The sequence below is a fragment of the Salmo salar genome, chromosome ssa21, assembly GCF_905237065.1.
Source record: "Salmo salar chromosome ssa21, Ssal_v3.1, whole genome shotgun sequence".
Lineage (NCBI taxonomy): Eukaryota > Metazoa > Chordata > Actinopteri > Salmoniformes > Salmonidae > Salmo > Salmo salar.
This window is the reverse complement of record NC_059462.1, coordinates 28,349,481-28,375,930: the sequence shown is the minus strand read 5'-3', so window position 1 is coordinate 28,375,930 and position 26,450 is coordinate 28,349,481. Positions and strand designations below refer to the sequence as shown.

Sequence of the window (26,450 nt, the reverse complement as noted above, 5' to 3'; positions counted from 1 at the left end):
AATGAGCTCCACCCCCAAAAAATACCAAAATTGATCAAAATATGAATTGTTTTTGAGGGTGGATCATTAGAATAATAGCCAGTAGTGTTCATTTTTACATTTACATTTTGGTAATTTACCATACGCTTTTGTCCAGAGTGATGTACAGTCAGTGCATTAAACTAAGATTGATGAAAAGAAACACCACAGTCATATCAGGTAAAACGTTTCTGTAACTGTTCCTGAGCATGTTGTAGTTAAAGATACTGGTCTTCAAGGTATTTTGTATTTGTTAGAAGATACCTTTTGATGTATCTTTGCCCATCTCTGGTTTGTGCCAAGTACGTTACTGTAATATTCAGTAACTTGTTACCAGTTTCCTGTAAGTGACTGTAATATCAGAGCAATGATACTGCACAATACTGTAAAAGTTGCCTACTATACTGTGAGAAAGTAAATGCTACTATAATTTAAATATTGGCATTTCACTGTACATACATGTGATTGGTGCAAGCAGGTTGGATGCTAGTTACTTGTATGTTGCAGTACTACAAATACTGTATTTGGTGTTTATTTAATGGGTGCAACAAATGTAGTCACAATAAAGGCACACCTCTAAAATATATTAATGAGCCAGCGATTTTTTTTCCCAGCCCACAACATTTGACCATAATTTATAGAACACCGCAGTAAATAAACAGAAAAACAGTAATACAGTACTTTATTGTTAATGTAAAGCGTCTGTGTGTAGCTGGTGAGATGAGTCAGGCGCAGGACAGCAGATAAGAGTAAAGAAAGCAATTTACTCAAAATATATCACAATACACGTCGTAAATACAAGGCCACACAATACGGACCGCAATACAATAAACAATTACACAAACAAACATGGGGGAACAGAGGGTTAAGTAATTGGGGGATTGAAACCAGGTGTGTAAGACAAAACAAATGGAAAATTAAAAGTGGTGGTCCAACGTGAGGGTGGTGTCCGGGCAGGCCAACTCCCGACAGATGTCCTCGCGCAGACTGCGAATTCCTGCGCGCTCCTCGTCCCCTGCCTCAGGTGGAACAGACGTTCACCCGCCGCTCGACCCTCAGGCGGGTGGTCAAAAACTGCCCAAAAGCGGCGGGTGAACTCTTTGTAATGGTCCAACGCCGCGTCTCCCTCACTCCATACGGCGTTGACCCACTCCAGGGCTTTGCCTGAGAGGCAGGAGACGAGGGCGGACACGCTCTCATGTCCTGAAGGAGCCGGGTGGACGGTCGCCAGGTAGAGCTCAAGCTGGAGGAGGAACCCCTTACATCAGGCAGCCGTCCCATCATACTCCCTTGGGAGTACGTACTCCTCCTCTCTCCCAACGATCCATCGTCTGCAGGATGCGATTCATGGCGGTGCCCAGATGTTGCAATATGGTCGTGTGCTGCTCCTGCTGACTCCATTCTTGGTGAGTAATTCTGTAACACGTCTGTGTGTAGCTGGTGAGATGAGAAAGGCGCAGGACAGCAGATAAGAATTACTCAAAATATATCACAATACGTGTCGTAAATACAAGGCCACACAATACGGACCGCAATACAATAAACAATTACTCACAAACAAACATGGGGGAACAGAGGGTTAAATAATGAACAAGTAATTGGGGGATTGAAACCAGGTGTGTAAGACAAAGACAAAACAAATGGAAAATGAAAAGTAGATCAGCGATGGCTAGAAGGCCGGTAACATCGAATGCCGAACATCGCCCGAACAAGGAGAGGGACCGACTTCGGTGTAAGTCGTGACAGTTAAATTGTATGGTAATAAAATTACAGCAATTGCTAACAGTAATTATATATTACATTATACCAATGAATATTTGGGGTTTGTAGTGCTTAAAGGCCTTATAACCTCTTACAAGGCATGCCTCAAAATATATAAATGAGACAGAAACAACACTATCATGGACACATTAGTGTTCAAAAGTTTTTTGGCAAACCAAAAAAAACAGTATGTTACTGTATTCTCTGGGGTTGGTATGGAATTACAGTGAAGTACTGGCAGCACAGTAGCTGGTAAATTACTGTAGATTTAGAGGAAAATGTTTTAGATTCCAAAATACAGTATGTTATTGCATTACAGTAAATTACTGGCTGCATAGTAGCCAGTAAGTTACTTTAGTTTTACAGGACAAGGTTTTTAGATTCCAAACTTACGGTATGGTACTATTTTCTTTGGGGTACAGCATAACGGGTGCAACAAATATAGTCTCTTACACTGCACGCCTCAAAATGTGTTCATGAGCTACAGATTTGTTCCTCGCCCACAACATTTCCCACAATGCAACCTAATTCATAGTATGCTGCCATAAATATACAGCAAAACAGGTAATACAATGTTTTACTGTAAAATTACATTGTCGAGGAATTGTAGTGTAATACCATTTAGCCCTGATAATGCACTCCTCTTCACAGTACTGTAGTGTAATATAGAATTATAATAGCAAAGGTAAGTATTTTTCTGTAAATGTACAGCAATTTGTTTCAGTGTGGTACAGTAAGCCATGAGACCATAACCTGCTTTGGTGTACTCTGCCAGCTGTTGTTTGTCAAGTGTGCTAAGCTGTATCATGCAAACCCTGCTAAAAAATAACATTACTCCAATTTGTATAATGTTTATATAGATTTACGTCTATTAATTGAGTAGCATTTAGATAACTGGTCAGTAACAACTAGATATCAGCCAAAATAAGACAGGGGAAATGAAAAATCATGAAAAATACATCTTAACCTGCTTGTGATCCGTTTATAAGAAGTCCCGACCATATTTCAACCAATAAAATACGTCTTCATCACGTTGTATGTCCACTGGGTACAACCGTTTAGCAAGTAGGACATTTCTGAGTTTCGTAGTTCCGACTAGCACGTGAACGCTCCATAACGTTCCTGCGCTCCGGAGATTTTCATTGGTCACGCCATATCGGGGGCAAGACTCTAGACCAGGAATTCCTCAGCGCTTCTCAAATTTCCTGAAATCACAGACCTCTCGTTCGCCTCGGTTACCGATACATTCTGCGCCCACCTTCTGCCCGCAACAGACGTCTGAACAGAGCCGCTTTTCAAAATGGTAATTTTGTAATATTGCTCTTTATTTCTTTGACTATTTTACTTGACATTAACCAATAACATGCGTTTTTAAACTTTCGTATATTTTCATATTTTTCTCTTCCTTGCCTCTGTCTTCCCAGATGTTGCAAAGTGTCCCTTTCCTCCTATTGCTGGCCATAGCGCTCTGTCAAACCGAGGTAAGTTGGACTTCAGATTGTTTTGTTAAATGGCAATTAATGCAAAACCAAACAACATATTATGATTGACATAGGTTACTTCTATATTAAACTCGAAAGGCTCTGCTCCCTTTACTGGCTCTATGGTTTTATATGGTGCTTTTAGGCAGGGCCTGTTTATTGCAGGGGCTTACAGGGGCTGAAGCCCCAGGGCCTAAGCCCGTAAGGGGGCCCTTGAGGCAGAGAAAACATTTTCACAGTTAAATTACGTGTTTAATATTAAACTCATCAAAAATATCTAATCCCCTATAAAATATCTAAGCCCCGGGGCCTATGATTTTTAATCCAGCACTGCTTTTCGTGGCACAGCTGGAGCGCTTAGAATGTAGACTAGTCTAGTTATATTTGTGACAAACATAGGGCCTAATAATTAAAAGCCTGGATTTATTCTAGATTTTTATTTTTCATGATGGACGGAAGGTTTTCGTTTCAAGGGAGAACCGATTAACATGGCATTATCCAAGGGCACTAGACTTCATTATGGAGACAAATAGAAAATTGCATTTTAATTGGAAGATCTTCTTCCAAATCCATTTGTAGATTATGATGGCCACACAGTATATTATTTTATTATTATTCATCGTGGTTTGTAGGACTATCCTAAAAAAGCACAGATATTTATCTTTGATGATTTAGTTTAGCTATGTTCACAGGATGTGAATGTGTCCTCTATATCTCTGATGGAAATAGGGCAAGGTTTGATATTTTTGACAGTGTTTTGGACCACACAGATGGAACAGAAAAACACTCAAACACACACACACACACACACACTATCCTGTGAATTTCCTCTTTCAGTGTTTGTTAAGTTGATGAAGTGATATTGTTGCAAGCATTATTATCTTTGGCTCCATGGGTATCAAACAGAGTTAACTCCTTACACCCATGGGAATTGGCCTATATGTATAGGGCTACATTTAAATGTATTTTGCAGAAGAAATATAGAAATGAATAACAAAATGGTAGCAATTACACTGAACAAAAATATAAACGCAACATGCAACAATTTCAAAGATTTTACTGAGTTACAGTTCATATAAGGAAATCTGTCAATTGAAATAAATTCATTAGACCCTAATCTATGGATTTCACATGACTGGGAATACAGATATGCATCTGTTTGTCACAGATACCTTAAAAAAAAATCGGTAGGGGCGTCGATCATAAAACTAGTCAGTATCTGGTGTGACCACCATTTGCCTCATGCAGCGCAACACATCTCCTTCACATAGAGTTGATCAGGCTGTTGATTGTGGACTATGGAATGTTGTCCCGCTGTGTGAATTTGCTGGATATTGGCGGGAACTAGCACACGCTGTTGTGTGCCAGGTACAGTTGAAACCGCAATACATCCAAGAGCACACTTCGCCAGCTAGCCATTGGCCATCGGATTTGAGCATTTGCACACTGGTTACGACACCGAACTGCAGTTAGGTCAAGACCCTGGTGTGGATGATGAGCATGCAGATGAGCTTCCCTGAGACGGTTTCTGACAGTTTGTGCAGACATTTTTTGGTTGTACAAACCCACAATTTCATCAGCTGTCCGTGTAGCTCATCTCAGATGATCAAATCAAATCAAATTTATTTTTATATAGCCCTTCGTACATCAGCTGATATCTCAAAGTGCTGTACAGAAACCCAGCCTAAAACCCCAAACAGCAAGCAAAGCATGTGAAAGAAGCACGGTGGCTAGGAAAAACTCCCTAGGAAAAACTCCCTAGAAAGGCCAAAAACCTAGGAAGAAACCTAGAGAGGAACCAGGCTATGAGGGGTGGCCAGTCCTCTTCTGGCTGTGCAGGGTGGATATTATAACAGAACATGGTCAAGATGTTAAAATGTTAAAATGTTCATAAATGACCAGCATGGTCAAATAATAATAATCATAGTAGTTGTCGAGGGTGCAACAAGCACGTCCGGTGAACAGGTCAGGGTTCCATAGCCGCAGGCAGAACAGTTGAAACTGGAGCAGCAGCACGGCCAGGTGGACTGGGGACAGCAAGGAGTCATCATACCAGGTAGTCCTGAGGCATGGTCCTAGGGCTCAGGTCCTCCGAGAGAAAGACAGAAAGAGAGAAAGAGAGAATTAGAGAGAGCATATTTAAATTCACACAGGACACCGGATAAGACAAGAGAAATACTCCAGATGTAACAGACTGACCCTAGCCCCCCGACACATAAACTACTGCAGCATAAATACTGGAGGCTGAGACAGGAGGGATCAGAAGACACTGTGGCCCCATCCGATGATCCCGCAGATGAAGAAGCTGGATGTGGAGGTCCTGGGCTGGCGTGGTTACATGTGGTCTGCGATTGTGAGGCCGGTTGGACGTACTGCCAAATTCTCTAAAACAACATTGGAGGTGGCTTATGGTAGAGAAATTAACATTCAATTCTCTGGCAACAGCTCTGGTGGACAGTCCTGGAGTCCAAATGCACGCTCCTCAAAACATCTGTGGCATTGTGTTGTGTGACAATACTGCACATTTTAGAGTGGCCCAGCACTCAAGGTGCACCTGTGTAATGATCATGCTGTTTAATCAGCTTCTTGATGTGCCACACCTGTCAGATGGATGGATTATCTTTTCAAAGGAGAAATGCTTACTAACAGGGATGTAAGCAAATTTGTCCATAGAATATGAGAGAAATAAGCTTTTTGTGCATATGGAACATTTCTGGGATCTTTTATTTCAGCTCATGAAACATGGGTCCAACAATTTACATGTCGTCTTTATATTTTTATTCACTGTAAAGGGGAACAGTTTGGAGAAATGTTATGTGCATTTACATTGACGATACATTCAGGAACATGATACGAATATTCACAAGGCAATTCGGAGAAGCAGATCGTAATTTTGGTGTGCATAGAATGGAGTCATGAGTGCATTCAGATGCGTGGTCCGTGGCAAATTTTCTTCACAATACAGGACAACCCAGGGTATGACGCCATGTCATCTTGTAACTGTACATCAAACATAGTGATCATAAACGTCTACACTGTATATTACCTGAGTTTTATGATATGGAAATGTGAAGTGCACTTTTGGACTCACGGGTGTTTGACTTGCTTGTATGACATCAAAGCGGTATTTATTATAATCCTCAACGTCTCCTCTTTCAAAATACATCTAGTCCTCGTAATTTACAGCAATTCCCTAACTCAGAAAACAAAAAAGTTGCACAATTATCGGGAGGGATGGTGCAACTTCTTGTCGCGTGAGGGGCTCAAGTTCAGAATGTCAATCAGTCAAAACTCATACAGACCTGTGAAGCGGAGACCCTGAGACCCATTTTACATGTTACTATACAGCCACTGCATTCGAATTTAGGCACTTATCAGTGTCCAAATCGGCAACTTTCAACCCGTATATGGGTATGAGTGTAAAGGGTTAATAGACAGCTGAGCTAACTATACAGGGATCAGGAGGACTGTTTGCTGTGCTGGGGCTGTGTTTGGGTGGTCAGTGTGTGTGTGTGTGTGTGTGTGTAACACTCACCCGGGTGGGTCTCACACACTGGTGCTAAGTAATGCCTGAGTAAACACTGAACCTAAAGTGGTTGGAGATGAGGTCTCTTGAAACCACACACGGTTAGATCTGTCACATACATAAACACAGGTTGTCTATTTTCAATGACTTCTCAATAAACTGAAAATATATTTATTTATGTAAAAAAGAAATAAAAAATTATTCCTGAATTGACACCAATTAGAATTGTCACCAAGCCTGACACACTTGTAGGCTTCGGGGTTAGATTGTGGAAAACACTTTGGAATTTCCAAATATGTTCAGGAATTACTGTGGAATTCCAAGGATATTCAGGAATTAGGCTACTTTGGAATTACTTTGCTTTTCAGGATTACCCTTATTTCTGGATTAAGATTATAGGTCAAGGTTTGGGAGAGGTTATCTTTTGGGTTGAGGTTTAGCATGGTTGTAGTTCTCTCTCTAGACTTGATTGCAGGGTGAACTAAGTCAGCCTCTACTCATTGTCATTACATGTCCAGAGAGTCATCACTATCAGTACCAGCAGTACACCCTCCAGGCCCTCTGCTGACCTCCGAGTGCTGCCCCTGTCATTGCCTGCTGAAAAAAAGGCCCTTTGTGTGGGTCTTTATTGGATCTGTGATCCGTGATCTCATTGGTGACATCTGGCACTGAGAAGACTGAGTACAGGCCAGAGTTTGTGGAATGTGGCTGTGGAATATGTATGTGGGAGAGGCATTATAAAGACATATATAATTTAAGGGTAATTACCCTGCTAATATACAGCCTATTGACAGACCCAGTAGGAATGTTAAAGTGGCCTGCTAGTACACCGTCTTAAGGCGGTCTTGGGGATTGTTTAGTTATACAATGTGTTGGTATACAGTTTAAAGTTTAGTAAATGCCAATTTATGCTTGATCCGAAAATGTGATCGGAGGCTTTGTATAGAGGGTGTGACACAATTGAGGCGCCTCCGGAGGCATGCAGAGGCCAAATTGAGCTCCCTACCGCATTTCCTTGCGCCTCCCAAATGTTTTAACAATGCAGAGGGCTCCGTATAGCTCTGCATTGACATGATTGGTTGTTGGTAGGTGGGGGCGGTTTGTATAAACACAAATTAATTTCCTTGACAACTTCCTTCACAACAGCTCTCCTCAACAGCTATACGCTGTTCCGTGAAGCGCAATTAGTATGAATGCAGATGTCAGATTGACCATTCAGCGCCTTTAAGGCAGACTACAGTGTTGCACTGCATGGCGGTCTTCGGTGATTATTTCAAGTCTCAATCCCTATTGTTTAGTTAGTTTAGCTGCGGATACTGTACCTTAGGTGTATGCGTTTTGTGTGTTCGTGTGTGTGTGTGTTGCTGTTTGATGGCTCTTTATATTGCTGACATATGAATGCTAAGTTATTAAAATGTGAAAGCTGGCTCCAGATTTATTATGAAGGAGAGAATGCCTGGGTACTTCCTGAGGCAAGAAATTGCTGTGTTTGCAGATAGTACGGCTGGGCTCACGGCTATTCTCTCTGGCTGTGTGAAGACTGAGGAGAGAGATGCATCTGGTGAATAAGATGTGGACGTTTCCCACTCACACACACACTGTGAGAGTGAGATGCGAAGGCTGTGTGTGGGGGCACACACACACGCTCACACTTTTCTGTTCTCCAGGCATCCTGTGTTATTGCATTACCCATGGTGGCCGGTGTAATAACACAGTAGATCATTCAGTTATTAGAACCACGGCTGGATCTGGCTTTGAAAATACAGGAAAGAAACCGAACAATGGCCCTTAACGCCACGCAAAGTATACAACCTCTCTACTCACACACAGTGGATATACTACCTCTCTACTCACACACAGTGGATATACTACCTCTCTACTCACACACAGTGGATATACTACCTCTCTACTCACACACAGTGGATATACTACCTCTCTACTCACACACAGTGGATATACTACCTCTCTACTCACACACAGTGGATATACTACCTCTCTACTCACACACAGTGGATATACTACCTCTCTACTCACACACAGTGGATATACTACCTCTCTACTCACACACAGTGGATATACTACCTCTCTACTCACACACAGTGGATATACTACCTCTCTACTCACACACAGTGGATATACTACCTCTCTACTCACACACAGTGGATATACTACCTCTCTACTCACACACAGTGGATATACTACCTCTACTCACACACAGTGGATATACTACCTCTACTCACACACAGTGGATATACTACATCTCTACTCACACACAGTGGATATACTACCTCTCTACTCACACACAGTGGATATACTACCTCTCTACTCACACACAGTGGATATACTACCTCTCTACTCACACACAGTTGATAGACAACCTCTCTACTCACACACAGTGGATAGACAACCTCTCTACTCACACACAGTGGATAGACAACCTCTCTACTCACACACAGTGGATAGACAACCTCTCTACACACACACACAGTGGATAGACAACCTCCCTACACACACACACACACACACACAGTGGATAGACAACCTCCCTACACACACACACACACACACACACAGTGGATAGACAACCTCCCTACACACACACAGTGGATAGACAACCTCCCTACACACACACACACAGTGGATAGACAACCTCCCTACACACACACACAGTGGATAGACAACCTCTGTACTCACACACAGTCGATAGACAACCTCTGTACTCACACACAGTCGATAGACAACCTCCCTATACACACACAGTGGATAGACAACCTCCCTATACACACACAGTGGATAGACAACCTCCCTATACACACACAGTGGATAGACAACCTCTGTACTCACACACAGTCGATATACAGTGCATTCGGAAAGTATTCAGACCCGTTGACTTTTTCCACATTACAGCCTTTTTCTAAAATTGATGAAATAAAAGTTTTCCTCATCAATGTACACACAACAACCCATAATGACAAAGCGAAAACAAGTGTTTAGAAATGTTTGCAAATTTACCAAAAATAACAAACAGATATAACTTATTTACATACGTACCCTTTGCTATAAGACTCGAAATTCAGCTCAAGTGCATCCTGTTTCCATTGATCATCCTTGAGATGTTTGTACAACTTGATTGGAGTCCACCTGTGGTAAATTCAATTGATTGGACATGATTTGGAAAGGCACACACCTGTCTATATAAAGGTCTCACAGTTGACAGTGCATGTCAGAGCAAAAACCAAGCCATGAGGTCAAAGGAATTGTCCGTAGAGCTCAGAGACCGGATTGTGTCGAGGCACAGATCTGGGGAAGGATACTATAATAAATTATGCAGCATTGAATGTCCCCAAGAACACAGTGGCCTCCATCATTCTTAAATGGAAGAAGTTTGGAACCACCAAGACTCTTCCTAGAGCTGGCCGACAGGCCAAACTGAGCAATTGGGGGAGTAGGGCCTTGGTCAGGGAGGTGACCAAGAACCCGATGGTCACTCTGACAGCGCTTCAGAGTTCTTCTGTGGAGATGGGAGAACCTTCGAGAAGGACAACCATCTTTTCAGCACTCCACCAATCAGGCCTTTATGGCGGACAGAAGCCACTCTGTGGCCAGACAGAAGCCACTCCCCAGTAAAAGGCACATGACAGCCTGTTTGGAGTTTGCCAAAGGCACCTAAAGGACTCTCAGAGCATGAGAAACAAGATTCTCTGGTCTGATGAAACCAAGATTGAACTCTTTGGCCTTAATGCCAAGCATCACGTCTGGAGGAAACCTGGCACCATCCCTGCAGTGAAGCATGGTGGTGGCAGCATCATGCTGTGAGGATGTTTTTCAGTGGCAGGGACTGAAAGACCAATCAAGATCGAGGGAAAGATGAACGGAGAAAAGTGTAGAGAAATCCTTGATGAAAACCTGCTCCAGAGTGCTCAGGACCTCAGACTGGGGTGAAGCTTCACCTTCCAACAGGACAACGACCCTAAGCACACAGCCAAGACAACGCAGGAGTGGCTTCGGGACAAGTCTCTGAATGCCTTTGAGTGGCCCAGCCAGAGCCCGGACTTGAACCTGGAGGAGGATGTCTTCCCTGTAATGAAAACAAGCTCACTCCGATGATGCTGTGACACACCTCCCCAGACCATGACAGACCCTCCAGCTCCAAATCGATCCCGCTCCAGAGTACAGGCCTTGGTGAAACGCTCATTCCTTCGACGATAAACGCAAATCCGACCATCCCCCTGGTGAGACAAAACCGCGACTCGTCAGTGAAGAGCACTTTTTGCCAGTCCTGTCTGGTCCAGCGACGGTGGGTTTGTGCCCATAGGCGACGTTGTTGCCGGTGATGTCTGGTGAGGACCTGCCTTACAACAGGCCTACAAGCCCTCAGACCAGCCTCTCTCAGCCTATTGCGGACAGTCTGAGCACTGATGGAGGGATTGTGCGTTCCTGGTGTAACTCGGGCAGTTATTGTTGCCATCCTGTACCTGTCCCGCAGGTGTGATGTTCGGATGTACCGATCCTGTGCAGGTGTTGTTACACGTGGTCTGCCACTGCGAGGATGATCAGCTGTCCGTCCTGTCTCCCTTTAGCGCCTAAGGCATATTCACGCAGATGAGCAGGGATCCTGGGCATCTTTCTTTTGGTGTTTTTCAAAGTCAGAAGAAAGGCCTCTTTAGTGTCCTACGTTTTCATAACTGTGACCTTAATTGCCTACCGTCTGTAAGCTGTTAATGTCTTAACGACCGTTCCACAGGTGCATGTTCATTCATTGTTTATGGTTCATTGAACAAGCATGGGAAACAGTGTTTAAACCCTTTACAATGAAGATCTGTGAAGTTATTTGGATTTTTACGAATTATCTTTGAAAGACAGGGTCCTGAAAAAGGGATGTTTCTTTTTTTGCTGAGTTTATATAGCACCAATAAGGGTTCCGCTATGGTTACAACCCCTTTTGGGTTCGTTAGCAAGAAAAGTTCTTTATAGAACCATTCTCAATATCAAAGGTTCTTTATAGATCCTTTTGAAGAACCCACATTTTTTGGTCTGTTAAAACCTCTTGAGCATCTGATCCCGTTAGCGGGATCAAAATCCAGCGAAAAATCATATCGCCAATTAGCATTAAAAAATTATCATAATTTTTTACAAAAATTAAAAATATATTTTTTTTTTTTTTATAGATACACCTCTCCTGAATCGACCCACGTCGTCCGATTTCAAAAAGGTTTTACAGGAAAAGCAAATCATTAGATTATATTAGATGAGTCCATCGTAAAAAGCAGCTTCATAGCCATTTTCCGACCAACCACTTCCATCACATATTATCAATAAACAGCTAAATGTAGCACTAACCTTTTACAAACTTCATCAGATGGCACCCCTAGGACATCATGTTATACAATGCATGCATTCTTTTGTTCAATAAAGGTCATATTTATATATAAAAACAGCATTTTACATCTCTGTCTGACGTTGACTACCTAATTTCCCCTCAAAAGCGTCCCGGTAAACAATGCTACGTTTCAATAAATTGCTATACTATAACGATTTTTTAAATGTATATTGTCAATCTAACATTTATAGATGAATATCTCTTGAGAACACCCGTCATACCAGATTTTAAATTAACTTTACTGGGTAATCACACTTTGCGATAAAAGGAGATGCGATACTCAGAAAATCAGCTAATATACAGTGCTCGGCGCCATCTTGGATGCAACAGTATGAACCATCTCATCTTCAATAATATTGTCAATAATCGCCTACCTTTAGTTGTCTTCATCAGAAAGCATCCCAGGTCCACAACAGATGTATTTTCGGTCAAAAAGTCCATACTTCACGTTCCATTAGCCTGATGTTGGTAGCGCGTCCTATGGCTCTCTCCAAACGCAGCTCTGCACTTCATACTGAAAGCAATCCTCGCGCATGTAGGTTCGTTCAAACATGTCAAACGTTGTATAAAATAAATGTTCAGGGCCACTAACACCAAGAGAGCCAATAAGATTCGAGGGGGATGATTTCACTGCCTTTAAAACCGTTTCCAAAGGTGGGGGCAGACATGGCCGCCGGCGTCATAATGGTGATGGCCCATCCCCTGTGACCAATTTCAAACTCCTGTCATTCACTGAGTTTTGACTCTATAAGGCTCAAACCACTGTGAAAGGACTGGCGACATCTAGTGGAAGCAATAGGAAGTGCCAAAATATTCCTAAACCCCTGTGTTTTTCAATGGGATAGGTTAGAACTCAATACAACACATCAGGTATCCACTTCCTGTCAGAAAATGTCTCAGGGTTTTGCCTGCCAAATGAGTTCTGTTATACTCACAGACACCATTCAAACAGTTTTAGAAACTTTAGAGTGTTTTCTATCCATATATAATAAGTATATGCATGCCCTATCTTCTGAGTTTGATTAGTAGGCCGTTGAAAATGGGAACGATTTTTTTTCAAAATGCGCTGTGGCGCCCCCTATCCTAGGGTATCCTCAAGAGGTTAAAATTCCATAGGTATTGTTATGGCAATGTACAAGTTCAATCAGGTGTGCTAAATCTTGAACTGCTGGAGATCCGAGGAGAGAATTGAGAACCATTGATATTGTCAACCATTCTCAATTAACACAAGGCCATACATGAGTATTACCCAAGACACCATCACTATATATAGTCATATATAGCATGCAATCACATAACATAACAGATTAGATAAACTGGAATGACACTCGCAATCACGGTTGCACAAAAAGAGCTTTGTGCTAAACACAGCCCAAATTATTTCAATGAGCGGCCGTCCCTGTATTTTAATTATCACTGCAAAGAACCATAGAAGGGCTCAAATTCCCAAAGAACCCTTGAGGAATCCTCTTTTCTTAGTGTGTACTCTCAAAGCTGAAGGACATGATGTAGGACATAGGATCAAAATGGTAGATACTGATTGTTTGCCATGAGTTTTTCACTTGTTCTACTGTATAAACAAATACACGTTCTTGTGTTTATTGGTCATAGAATCACAAAACTACATTTAGCAGACTACTTTAGAGTCATAGTAGAGGAACTGCCTCCCAAGCTGATGGGTAATATCCTTACTAGAGCTGACAGTGACAGAGTTGCTGCATCCCAGTCACCATGCTGTGAAGCTGTTGATGACTGTTCTCTCATTGGAAGGTGCTGCCTGGGCTATAAATACCATGCCAAGGAGGAGTGAACAGAGCTGGAACATGGGGTACAGTACAGCCTGTCCTCTGTCTTTTTTACTCAGGAATGCTCTAATTGTTCTAGTTCTACATTCACACACACGCACGCAGGCAGGCATGCAAAGACACACAAATGGAGAGAGAGAGCTGCACTTCCTAACCTCCTGCCAAATCAAATCAAATGTATTGGTCACGTACACATGTTTAGCAGATGTTATTGCGGGTGTAGCGAAATGCTTGTGCTTCAAGCTCTGACAGTGCAGTCATATCTAACAAGTAATATCTAACAATATCTAACATATACCCAAAATACACGTAAATCTAAGTAAGGAATGGATTAAGAATATATACATATGGCAGAGCGGCATTGGATTAAGATACCGTGGCATAGTATAGAATAGAGTATATTCAGTTGAAGTCGGAAGTTTACATACACCTTAGCCAAAATCATTTAAACTCAGTTTTTCACAATTCCTGACATTTTATCCTGGTAAAAATTCCCTGTCTTAGGTCAGTTAGGATCACCACTTTATTTTAAGCATGTGAAATGTCAGAATAATAGTAGAGAGAATGATTTATTTCAGCTTTTGTTTCTTTCATCACATTCCCAGTGGGTCAGAAGTTTACATACACTCAATTAGTATTTGGTAGCATTTGGAAGTATGCGTGGGGTCATTGTCCATTTGGAAGACCCATTTGCAACCAAACTTTAGCTTCCTGACTGATGTCTTGAGATGTTGCTTCAATATATCCACATAATTTTCCTACCTCATGATGCCATCTATTTTGTGAAGTGCACCAGTCCCTCCTGCAGCAAAGCACCCCCACAACATGATGCTGCCACCCCCGTGCTTCACGGTTGGGATGGTGTTCTTCAGCTTGCAAGCGTCCCCCTTTTTCCTCCAAACAAAACAATGGTCATTATGGCCAAACAGTTATATTTTTGTTTCATCAGACCAGAGGACATTTCTCCAAAAATTACGATCTTTTTCCCCATGTGCAGTTACAAACCATAGTCTGGCTTTTTTTAATGGTGGTTTTGGAGCAGTGGCTTCTTTCTTGCTTAGCGGCCTTTCAGGTTATGTCGATATAGGACTCGTTTTACTGTGGATATAGATACTTTTGTACCTATTTCCTCCAGCATCTTCACACGGTCCTTTGCTGTTGTTCTGGGATTGATTTGCACTTCTCGCACCAAAGTACATTCATCTCTAGGAGACAGAACGTGTCTTCTTCCTGAGCAGTATGATGGCTGCTTGGTCCCATGGTGTTTATACTTACATACTATTGTTTGTACAGATGAATGTGGTACCTTCAGGCGTTCGGAAATTGCTCCCAAGGATGAACCAGACTTGTGGAGGTCTACAATTTTTGTTGATAGAATTTCAGGAGCCTTTTCCTCCAATTTGCTTTGTTTAAATCCCCAGGTACAATAAATGCAGCCTCAGGATATGTGTTTTCCAATTTGCAAAAAGTCCATTAAAGATCTTTGAGGGCCGTTGTGGTATCGGCTTGAGGGGGGATATAGACCACTGTGGCTATTATTGACAAATGTAGGCTGGTATGTTATCCAGAGCGTTGGTACCTGCAACTGTGCTGTCAGATTGTTTGTTCGTAAATTCAGAGCGTTTCACGTTCAGAGCGCACGCTGGACGCTCTGGCCAATAAGTAGGATTGATCCAAAAGCTCTGACCTCACAACCACAGTCAACGACCCAAGCTAAATGGCTAACATTGGCTAGCTACTTCCAGACACATAATGAGAGAACACCCCACTCTGACCATTTTACTCACCCTAGCAGAGCTGGTTAGGCAGTTTTCATGTTATCCAGGGCATTGGTGACTGTAACAGTGCTGCTGGCAACAATTTAATTATGCTTTGTTGCCGACGTTTACTGACACCGGACATATTCAACGGGTGTTGAGCGTTCCAAAATGTATTTTGTTAAGACATGTAGCTAGCTAAACAATGGACCATAATCACAACTCATGACGTTACTACCCTACCTGAATCTGCAGGTAGGTTCTATGGCTATAACTAGTCAAGCAAATGTGTCTGAGAGACGAAGAATAAGATCATACACAAAGTTAGCTAGCGACCCAGCCAGCTAACGTTAGCTAGCTAACAGTACACTTGAAATGAAACCACGTTCTGTCAAAATGAGAAATGTGTAATATCTGAAACTAAACAGACTAGGCTCGTAATTTAACAATTGTATTTGCATTTACAGATGGAATACAAGTTTGATATTAAGGCACATGAACTTCACATGTTCGAGAAGGCATTTCTGCCAAGAAACACATTTTGATTAAAATACATGTTTTACGTTCAAACAGCTCTCCTGTGAAGACTTGCGACATACGCCTAGTTTCCTGAATCGGGTCACATTAGCATATCGTTACAACACTGTACATAGACATAATATGACATTTGAATTGTCTCTATACCTTTGAAACTTTTGTGAGTGTAATGTTTACTGTTCATTTTTTATTGTTTATTTCCCTTTCGTTTGTTATCTATTTCACTTGCTTTGGCAATGTAAACGTATGTTTCCCATGCCAATAAAGCCCTTTGAATTGAGAGACAGAGTGTGTGCCAGTGTTTTATGGCCATGTTGTGTGATCTCCTCACTCTTGTCTAGTCATGAAAGGAATCCTCATTAACCAGCTGTACTGCTCTCTTATCCTCATCAGAGACACAGAGACACAGAAACACACGCACACGCGGACACACAGTACAAAGACGTCATGCCTCACTGCCTTCTATGGTTGCTTTATAACACCATCATCCCTCTCTCTAGCTTCTCTTTTCTGTAGCTAGCTCCATCTCTCTTCATCTTGTGTGTGTGTGTGTGTGTGTGTGTGTGTGTGTGTGTGTGTGTGTGTGTGTGTGTGTGTGTGTGTGTGTCGGGGGATAGGACCAGGCACAAAGATAGCACTTGGCAGCATGCCCAAACATCGGGCCCAAATTGGCGGGCAATTAATACCAAGCAGAGCCCTGGGAGACACACAAAATATAACACACACACACACACACACAGCCTAATTTCAGTGCAGCTTCAATATGAAATGGTTATTGACACAATAATTCAATGTAGAAAATGGACACGGACCTATCCGACTCGGCGGAACACTTGAATTGACACAGTGTATTGAACTTTGATGATAACCGTGGTCTCCAACATGCATCTGAACATTCCAGTCCCCAAAATGGCTGTCCATTCTACATATTCCATCTTGTACTGTAGAGGTCTGCAAACAGGCCCACTTCCTTTGCCAAACACACTTTCAGCCATTAGCCCTGACTGTGGCCCCATGGAGGGAGTAGTGTCTGGGGCAGGGAAACTACCAATTCCTCTGGTCTGGGCCTGGGTCTGAGCCCTCCCACCCAGACAGACTGGAGGGCTGCCAAGAACAGGCAGGGAGAGAAGTGGGGTGGAGAGAGAGGGAGAGAGAGAGAACAGTAAGAGAGGGATTGAGAAGGGAGGATAAGGGAGAGAGGGGCAGGGTGGGGGAGCTGGGAAGGAGAGAAAGGATCATTTACAACAGAAATAAGATATTTTCACATAAAGAGGGATACAGGAAAAGAAGGAAAGGTGAGGGTATGGATAATGAAAGTGGGACACAAAGTCAGCACGAGAGATGGACAGAGAAAGAAAGAGAAGCCACCGCCTTGGATTTAGCAATGGAAATGGAGGCAACAGGACAGAGGTGTCATTGTCCTGACTGTGCCATGTGCCCACTGGGTTAGGTAGGGTGGTGGTGGCACTCTGATTTTGTTTTTCTCCCCAATTTCGTGGTATCCAATTGGTAGTTACAGTCTTGTCTTATCTCTGCAACTCCCGTATGGACTCGGGAGAGGTGAAGGTCGAGAGCCTTGCGTCCTCCGAAACACAACCCAACCAAGCCACACAGCTTCTTGACACAATGCCCATTTAACCCGGAAGCCAGCCGCACCAATGTGTCGGAGGAAACACCGTACACCTGGCGACCGTGTCAGCATGCTCTGCGCCTGGCCCGCCACAGGAGTCGCTAGTGCGAGATGGGACAAGGACATCCCTGCCGGCCAAACCCTGCCCTAACCCGGACGACGCTGGGTTAATTGGTGGCACTCTGTTATAGGGACTTTATTTTCTTGGTGACATTGTAACAGCCAGCAGATGTGCTTATAAGCTCAGGCCATGACAACTTCCTAACTAACAGCTTTCATTTTCTTTTTCTTTCACTCTTTCTTCTCACTATTTCATTTGCTACTTATTTTTCTCTATCCCTTTCTACATCTCTCACCCTGCTTTCTTCTCTCTCGCATTCTCTCTCCATCCCTCTTTTTCTCTCTCCCTCCCTCTTTCTCTCGCTCTCTCTCTCCCTACCTCTTTCTCATCCTTTCTCTCTTTCACGCTTGCTCTCTTTCTCTCTCTCAACCTATTTCGTTCTCTTTCCCCCTTCTCACCCTCTCCCTCCATTTGTCTTTGTTTTACTTCCTTTTTGACATGATCTTGAATCTCATGCACTTACGAGATATGGAATGTGCAGCTTTATAATGACATCATACAGGATTCCATTACAGATACGTATATAACAAAATGACATCTCCAAGAAACAAATACAGATCAATACAAGATGGTATTTTCTCTTGCTTCATTTGGCCAGAGAACCAGACACAAACACTGGTCTGTGGCCATGTCCGAAGTCTGTCTTGCCTACTACTTCCTAAAATGACATACTATGTACTAATCGTACTGCATACTATTTAGAACGTATTGTTTAGTAAAAACGAATGTAGTAAGCAAAAAATGTCAACATACTGTCTCATACATACTGAGAATGTGTAGTCTAATGTGCAATTGCGTTGATTCCCGGCATTCTGTTTTAAAAAAGAAAAATTACAGCTTGTCACCTCTGATAATCAGCTGTTGTCGAACATGTGGGTCTGGAAAGACAATTCCCTTTCTCAATAATGTCCAGTGAATTCTGCTAGCTGAAAAGCCTAAATGAGTATGACGTCCTGGTATTTAATGCATATTGTAATGAAGACGCTGAGAGTCGAGAAGCAGGTGGCACGTTTAATAAACCAACAAACATGGACCAAAACAATATAGTAGTGGCGTCTTAACCTAGACACAATACTGAATGGGGAAAGGACCTAAGGGTGTGCCAGATATAGGGGAGGTAATAAGTGAGGTAATGGAGTCCAGGTGTGCCTCATGATGACGTGCAGGTGCGCATAAGGATGGATGCCATTATTGGTGGTTAGTATACATGTGATGTCGACTACCAGAGGGGAGGAGCGGGAGTAGACGTGACACATACAAAAAATATATGTATTTCATTTTCACATACCCAAAATGCTTACTATTTAGAACGCAAGTACAAATATTCGGACACAGCCAATGTGTATGGAACAAAGACTACCAGAGAGCCTATGTGTATGGATGTAATTTTTCTCTGTAACTGTTCCTTATATCACCCTGTTTCCTCATCACAGCTACATACTGGTCATTCCGCTCTCAATCCAATATAAATGCATGGAATAGGAACCAGGTGTTTCAGCTCAGAGGAGGATGAGAAAACACTGTCATGCTCTAGTGTGGTGTCTAATGCACTGCAGGTCATTTCAGTTCACTACTGGTTGCTCAGCAGGGGTTCCCTCCCTAACTCCCATAACTCCTTTAAATTGTACTCGGTGGAGTAAAGGTATGATGAAAGCTTGATTAGTTGGAACTTAGGCTCAAAAGTGTGAAGATCCATATGTAGTTTTTGTAGGATACAGGTCTGTTTCGGGATAATTAAAAGTAGACATTTAGAAATGAAGGAGCTGACATTGGAGAAAAAAAAATATTCCTCCAAAATATTATAAAACGTTATAATTAAAACTGCTGTAAAGTATTTTTTCCTCTGGGCTATCCTCCAATGTGTCCCTTAGCCGAGCAGAGAGGTCCTCTCCTCTCTCTCTGGCCTGGTTTGGACTGGCATTGGCCTGGGTCTGAGTTGTGTGCATAGGCTAGGACAACCCTGGGGAGGCTGGGAGTTGTGTAGAGAAGCAGGGAGGGGAGGGAAATAGGAAACGGGGATGGAGGAGGGAGTTTGGGGGAACATCCCTCTTACCCAGATACCCTCTTACCCAGATATTGATGAGATTTTGGCTCCCTTTTATTCATATTCTTACCTCTCTTGTTGGGTACAAGAGAGGGTATCTTTCCTTCGTGCTCTTTTTTTCCCTCGCTCTCCTTTCCACCCCTCCCCGTTGGAGTTTAATAAGAAACATGTGTCTGAGAGCTATGAATGTTTCATTGGGAGGGGAGTATAGGCATGATGTCATCCATGGTGAGCTAAAGAGAGTCTGTGAGCCATTATGTTTAAACTCCCCTTACACATTTCTGTAGAGGGGTGTATGTATATGGGCATTGGTTTGTTAATTCAAATTATAAACTGGGTGGTTCGAGCACTGAATGCTGATTGGCTGACTGCCGTAGTATATCAGACCGTATACCACGGGTATGACAAAACATTCATTTTTACTGATCTAATTACGATGGTAACCAGTTTATAATAGCAATAAGGCGCCTTGGGGGTTTGTGGTATATGGCCAATATACCATGACTAAGGGCTGTATCCAGGCACTCCGCGTTGCATTGTTTGTAAGAACAGCCTTTAGCCGTGGTGTATTGGCCATATACCACACCCCGTCATGCCTTATTGCTTATGTATAGCATTGATTAACACTAATCTCACTGACCTTTTACTGTGGTTGCTGTTAGCAATACTGTTGTTTAAAAAATAGTTACAGATTCTGTTGCAGGTGAAAAGAGAGGGAGCAGAGAAGGAGTCGGGGGATGGGTTTTATCCTTGCTTTAAACTGGCTATCAACGTTCTGTATGGTAATGAGTGCAGTGGTGCATCCTGGGAAGGGACTAATGGAGGTTGTAAAGTGACCCCACAACAGGAAGCATCAATCCAACTGCTGACTCAGTTGATCATTACACACAAATGTGCACATGTGGACGCACATGCATATATACACTCAACGAGAAAGTAAACCAGTCGCAGAAGTAATCCCATTTTATGAAATTAAACCCCCACTGTGATGTGTGGGTGTACACTGGTTTCTTCTTACTACATCACCTCCCATTCCATATGCGGTGCTATTATGGTGCTACGTTATACCATACTTCCTGCTCTAATGATCTGTGCTTGCATGCGTGCAGGCCGCCAGGGTTTCCGTTAGCCGGCAATTGCTTGCTTTTAGAGTTGTTGTTTTTTAAGCCAATAAATAAAACCGGCCAAGAAATGACCGGGTGAAAAATAAATCCCATTGCAAAATAATGCTTTTTATTCAGTGATGTAAATACTAGTCGATGTAAATACATTTGACCATCATACTTATCGATCTATAGGTCAATTTGCATAATTTAGTGGAATAAAATTGGCCTGTGTGTATTTTCGTTAGTCATCATGTATCATTTATCCAACACAACTATGACACGGGTGCAGCATAGAGAGCCTATTTTGAGCTGGATTTCTCCTGCAGCTCCTCAGCTGGTTGCTGCTGGAATAAAACATGTGCTTTTATAAGCCCATTCATTGGCAACAATTCTGAATGCGATTGTGTTAAAAACAGTTTTAGTGCATGGTTAAAAAAAAGCTTGGCCTACTATTGTTATTTCTCAACTGGTAATTGAAGCCTGGCTCTCATTCACCATTCAAGTGCAAGCAACAGGCTATCAGTGCATCTCCCACCACTTTACAATGTGAGCTTGAGGAAAAATGCATTTTGAAAACATACTTAATTGTTTGAAACCTGAATTTTTTTTTTTCATATTATTTTTAAATATCTTACTGTGAGGAACTATAATTATAATATATTATCATTTGCAATTGATGTTAAAAAAACACTTTGCTACTTTTCTGAGCAGTTGGCCAGGTACTGCTATGCGTGCTCAGGAGCGCGCTCCCTCAACATTATCAGGACAGAGAAACCTGACACATGCTCAGGAGCGCGCTCCCTCAACATTATCAGGACAGAGAAACCAGACACATGCTCAGGAGCGCACTCCCTCAACATTATCAGGACAGAGAAACCAGACACATGCTCAGGAGCGCGCTCCCTCAACATTATCAGGAAAGAGAAACCAGACAGAGTCTCATTGCTCACATTGAACACTCCAAATAAAAGACAATGAAAAAATTATGGTTATTTATTAAATAAACCAAAACTTGTTTCTCACAAGTGTAGTAGGTTGTGAACTCTGCAAAAAAAGAAGAAAATCCACTCCTAGAATGAGAACGGTAAATATTAATTAATTATTAATTCATACATGCATGAACATTACTACAGAGATCACCTCTTCACACATCAACTCTTGCTATTCATGGGTTGCACGTTTCGTCACAATGAACATTATTATGAAGACTGATGCCCCTCAAAGGGTGGCTACTTTGAAGAATCTCAAATATAAAATATATTTTGATTTGTTTAAAAAAACTTGAGTTACTACATGATTCCATGTGTTATTTCATAGTTTTGATGTATTCACTACTTTTCTACAATGTAGAAAATAGTAAAAATAAAGAAACTCTGGAATGAATAGGTGTTTCCAAACTTTTGACTGGTACTATATGTATATTACTTATATGTTTTATATGGGCATACGGTGCCTTCAGAAAGTATTCATACCCCTCGACTTATTCCACATTTTATTACATGACAACCTGAATTCAAAATATATTAAATATTTTTTTCTCACACATCTACACACAATAACCCATAATGACGAAGTGAAAACATGTTTTTAAACATTTCTGCAAATGTATTGAAAATTAAATACAGCAATATCTAATTTACATAAGTATTCACACCCCTGAGTCATTACATGTTAGAATCACCTTTGGCAGTGAATACAGCTGTGAGTCTTTCTGGGTAAGTCTCGAAGAGCTTTGTAAATCTGGATTGTACAATATCTGCATATTATTCTTTTTTAAATTCTTCAAGATCTGTCAAGTTGGTTGTTGATCATTGCTAGACAGCCATTTTCAAGTCTTGCCATAGAGTTTCAGTATAAGTCAAAACTGTAACTAGGCCACTCAGGAACATTCAATATCGTCTTGGTAAGCAACTCCAGTGTATATTTGACCTTGTGTTTTAGGTTATTGCCCTGCTGAAAGGTGAATTTGTCTCCTAGTGTCTAGTGAAAAGCTGACTGTACCAGGTTTTCCTCTAGGATTTTACCTGTGCTTAGCTCTATTCTGTTTCTTTTTATCCTAAAACACTCCCTAGGCCTTGCCAATGACAAGCATGGGGTGCAGGTAGCCTAGTGGTTAGAGTGTTGGACTAGTAACCGAAAGGTTGCAAGATCGGATCCCTGACCTGACAAGGTAAAAATCTGCCATTCTGCCCCTGAACAAGGCAGTAAACCCACTGTTCCTAGGCCGTCATTGAAAATAAAAATTTGTTCTTAACTGACTTGCCTAGTTAAATAAAAAAAATACCCATAACATGATGCAGCCACCACCATGCTTGAAAATATGAAGAGTGGTATTCTGTGACATGTATTGGATTTGCCCCAAACATAACTATTTGTGTTCAGGACATAAAGTAAAGTTCAGACCTCTCACCCATCCCCACTTTTTCTTCCAGTTTCTGATTTTCTGACTCTTTTTCTGCAGCTCAATTCCTATAATTTCTCCCACTCTCTCCTCTTCTTCTCCCATCACTCTTTTTCTTCCTATGAAGAGTGGCACTCAGTGATGTGTTGTGTTGGATTTGTCCGAAACATAATGCTTTGTATTTTGTATTCAAGACAAAAAAGTTAATTTCTTTGCCACATTTCTTATAGTTTTACTTTGGTGTTTATTGCAAACAGGATGCATGTTTTGGAATATTCTTATTCTGTACAGGCGTAATTTTTTTCCCTTTGTCATTTTAGGTTAGTATTGTGAAGTAACTACAATGTTGTTGATCCATCCTCAGTTTTCTCCTATCACAGGCATTATATATTTAAGTCACCATTGGCCTCATGGTGAAATCCCTGAGAAGTTTCTTCCTCTCTGGGAACTGAGTTAGGAAGGATGCCTGTATCTTTGTAGTGACTGGGTGTATTGGTACACCATGCAAGGTGTAATTAATAACTTCACCATGCTCAAAGGGATATTCCATGTCTGCTTTTGTTTTATTTTTACCCATCTACCAATAGGTGCCCTTCTTTGCGAGGCATTGGAAAACCTCCAGGTTCTTCGTGGTTGAATCTGTGTCCGTTCCCGGGCAGGGTCACAATCGGTCGTGACCGAGAGTCCCATAGGGCGGCACATAATTGGCCCAGCGCCGTCCGGGTTAGGGTTTGGCTGTGGGGGCTTTACTTGGCTCATCGCGCTCTAGCGACTCCTTGTGGCGGGCCAGGCGCCTGCAGGCTGATACCGGTCGTCAGTTGAACAGTGTTTCCTCCGACACATTGGTGCGGCTGGCTTCCGGGTTAAGCGGGCGGGTGTTAAAAAGGGCGTTTTGGTGTTTCGAGGGATGCTTGACTCGACCTTCGCCTCTCCTGAGCCCGTTGGGGAGTTGCAGCAATGAGACAAGATCGTAATTGGATATCACGAAATTGGGGAGAAAAATATAAAAAAAAATCCACTGCTTGACTGTGGGACCTTACACATAAATGTACGTGTTGGGTACAAAGATGAGAGTCATTCAAAAAATATTTAGGCTTGCCAGAACAAAGGGGTTGAATACTTACTGACTCCAGACATTTCAGCTTTTCAGTTTTAATAAAAATGTATTACATGGCTTATAGAGTGACAGAGAATGGTAGAGAAGAGCTGTGATGTCTGAATACACTTCCCTCATCTGGAGAGAGAGGGAGAGATTTGAAGGAAGGGACTAGCGAGATTGTAGTGCCTCAAAATGTTTAAAGACTGATCAATACACATTCATAAGCAAATCATTAATCACGCTCAGACAGCTCTGGTTTCCGATTGGCTCAGTTGGGGTTTATTATTGGCCAGTCATTAATCACACCCAGACAGCTCTTGGCTGCTATTGGCTCAGAATAGACAGATTGTTTATTTGAACTGATAACGTAAAACACAAAGGCCATTACTTAACACAATATTTTAAGAGCCTCAGTGTGTGTGTGCCTGCTTGCATGTGTATGCTAGTTGTGTATATGAATGTATATCTTTCTGATATGACTGTATTCCTAGGTGATGCTTGACCTTCTCCCTGTCAATAGGACAGTAAGACATGCGTCTCTCTGAGCCTCGCATCCCCCATCACCATAGAAACTCCCCATTCAGAGCTGGTGGAACAAAAACTGCTCTCTCTTAGCTAAAATGAATGGTGGTCCTGCAGGCGATATTTGGAGAGGTGTAGCTGGAGCTAGACTAAACTAAGCAACACATCCATTACTCTGCTAGGGTTATCAGAGAGAGAGACTGCAGGTTTCAACAGGCTCATCTCTCTGGTCTCTGGCCATCTGTAGCTAACTGTCTGAATGGACCACTACTCCACCAACCCTCAGGGAAGCATTTGAAGAAGTATTATAGTATGACCTCAGCTGTGTGTTGTGTGGAAGGGGGGGGATGTGTGAGTGTGTTTTAACTTTTACACCAAACAGGGTTGTGTGTTAGTGTGTATTTGTGTGTGTGCGTATATGCCTTTCCACCAAATGAACAGACTGGTTGTCTCTCAGGTAAGGGTCAGTAGTTAGTACACTACAATAGGTTGTATAGCCCCCTCCTCTCTCTCTCAGGTAAGGGTCAGTAGTTGGTACACTACAATAGGTTGTATAGCCCCCTCCTCTCTCTCTCAGGTAAGGGTCAGTAGTTAGTACACTACAATAGGTTGTATAGCCCCTTCCTCTCTCTCTCTCTCTCTCTGGTAAGGGTCAGTAGTTGGTACACTACAACAGGCTGTATAGCCCCCATATGACCTCCATGTTAGCCTGTCATTAGCTTCCTGAAAGCTGATTGGAGAGATGGCAGGTCACAGGAGCCTTCAGGGATTTCTCCCACATTCCATGACTCACTCACACGCACGCGCTAACACACACACACACACACACACGGGAGGGAGGAGAGCGAAGAACAGGGGAGCCGAGGAGGGGGTGGGGTAAGAATTACATAGACCATGGGAACGGGCCCAAAGGAAAACACAGCTCAGACTCCAGATGTGGATACACCCTGTTTTAAACACACACTCACACACACATTGAAAATGAGGAGGGAGGGGGTAGTTGGGAGGGCTGTAAAGCTACTCCCAGAGCTGTGCTTGGCAGCTGGTGATTGGCTGGCCTGTTGCTCATGTGAACTGGACTTGGCAAGTATACTGCCCTTGTTTCAGGAGAGACAAAAGCACAGAAATAGAGAATCAACGTAAAGAAAGTGCAAGAGAAACATTTAACATTATAAAAGAGAATGAACAAAACCAAAATGACTGTTAGTGTGTGTTCTGTATGAGGTCATATCTTCTCCACAGGATACATATACAGTTAGTAT

General features: G+C 42.3%; 1 protein-coding gene across 1 annotated transcript in view; it reads left to right on the top strand.

Annotated features, from left to right (window-relative positions):
• Window positions 1-2,822: 2,822 nt before the first annotated feature.
• The window catches only part of LOC106582116 (follistatin-related protein 1), a 57,710-nt gene continuing 34,082 nt past the window's right edge, over window positions 2,823-26,450 (top strand). Inside the window, exons 1-2 of the mRNA XM_014164869.2 lie at window positions 2,823-3,082; window positions 3,204-3,260. Coding sequence (XP_014020344.1) covers window positions 3,080-3,082; window positions 3,204-3,260 — 60 coding nt within the window. The 5' untranslated portion in view covers window positions 2,823-3,079. The remainder of the gene's footprint in view (window positions 3,083-3,203; window positions 3,261-26,450) is intronic.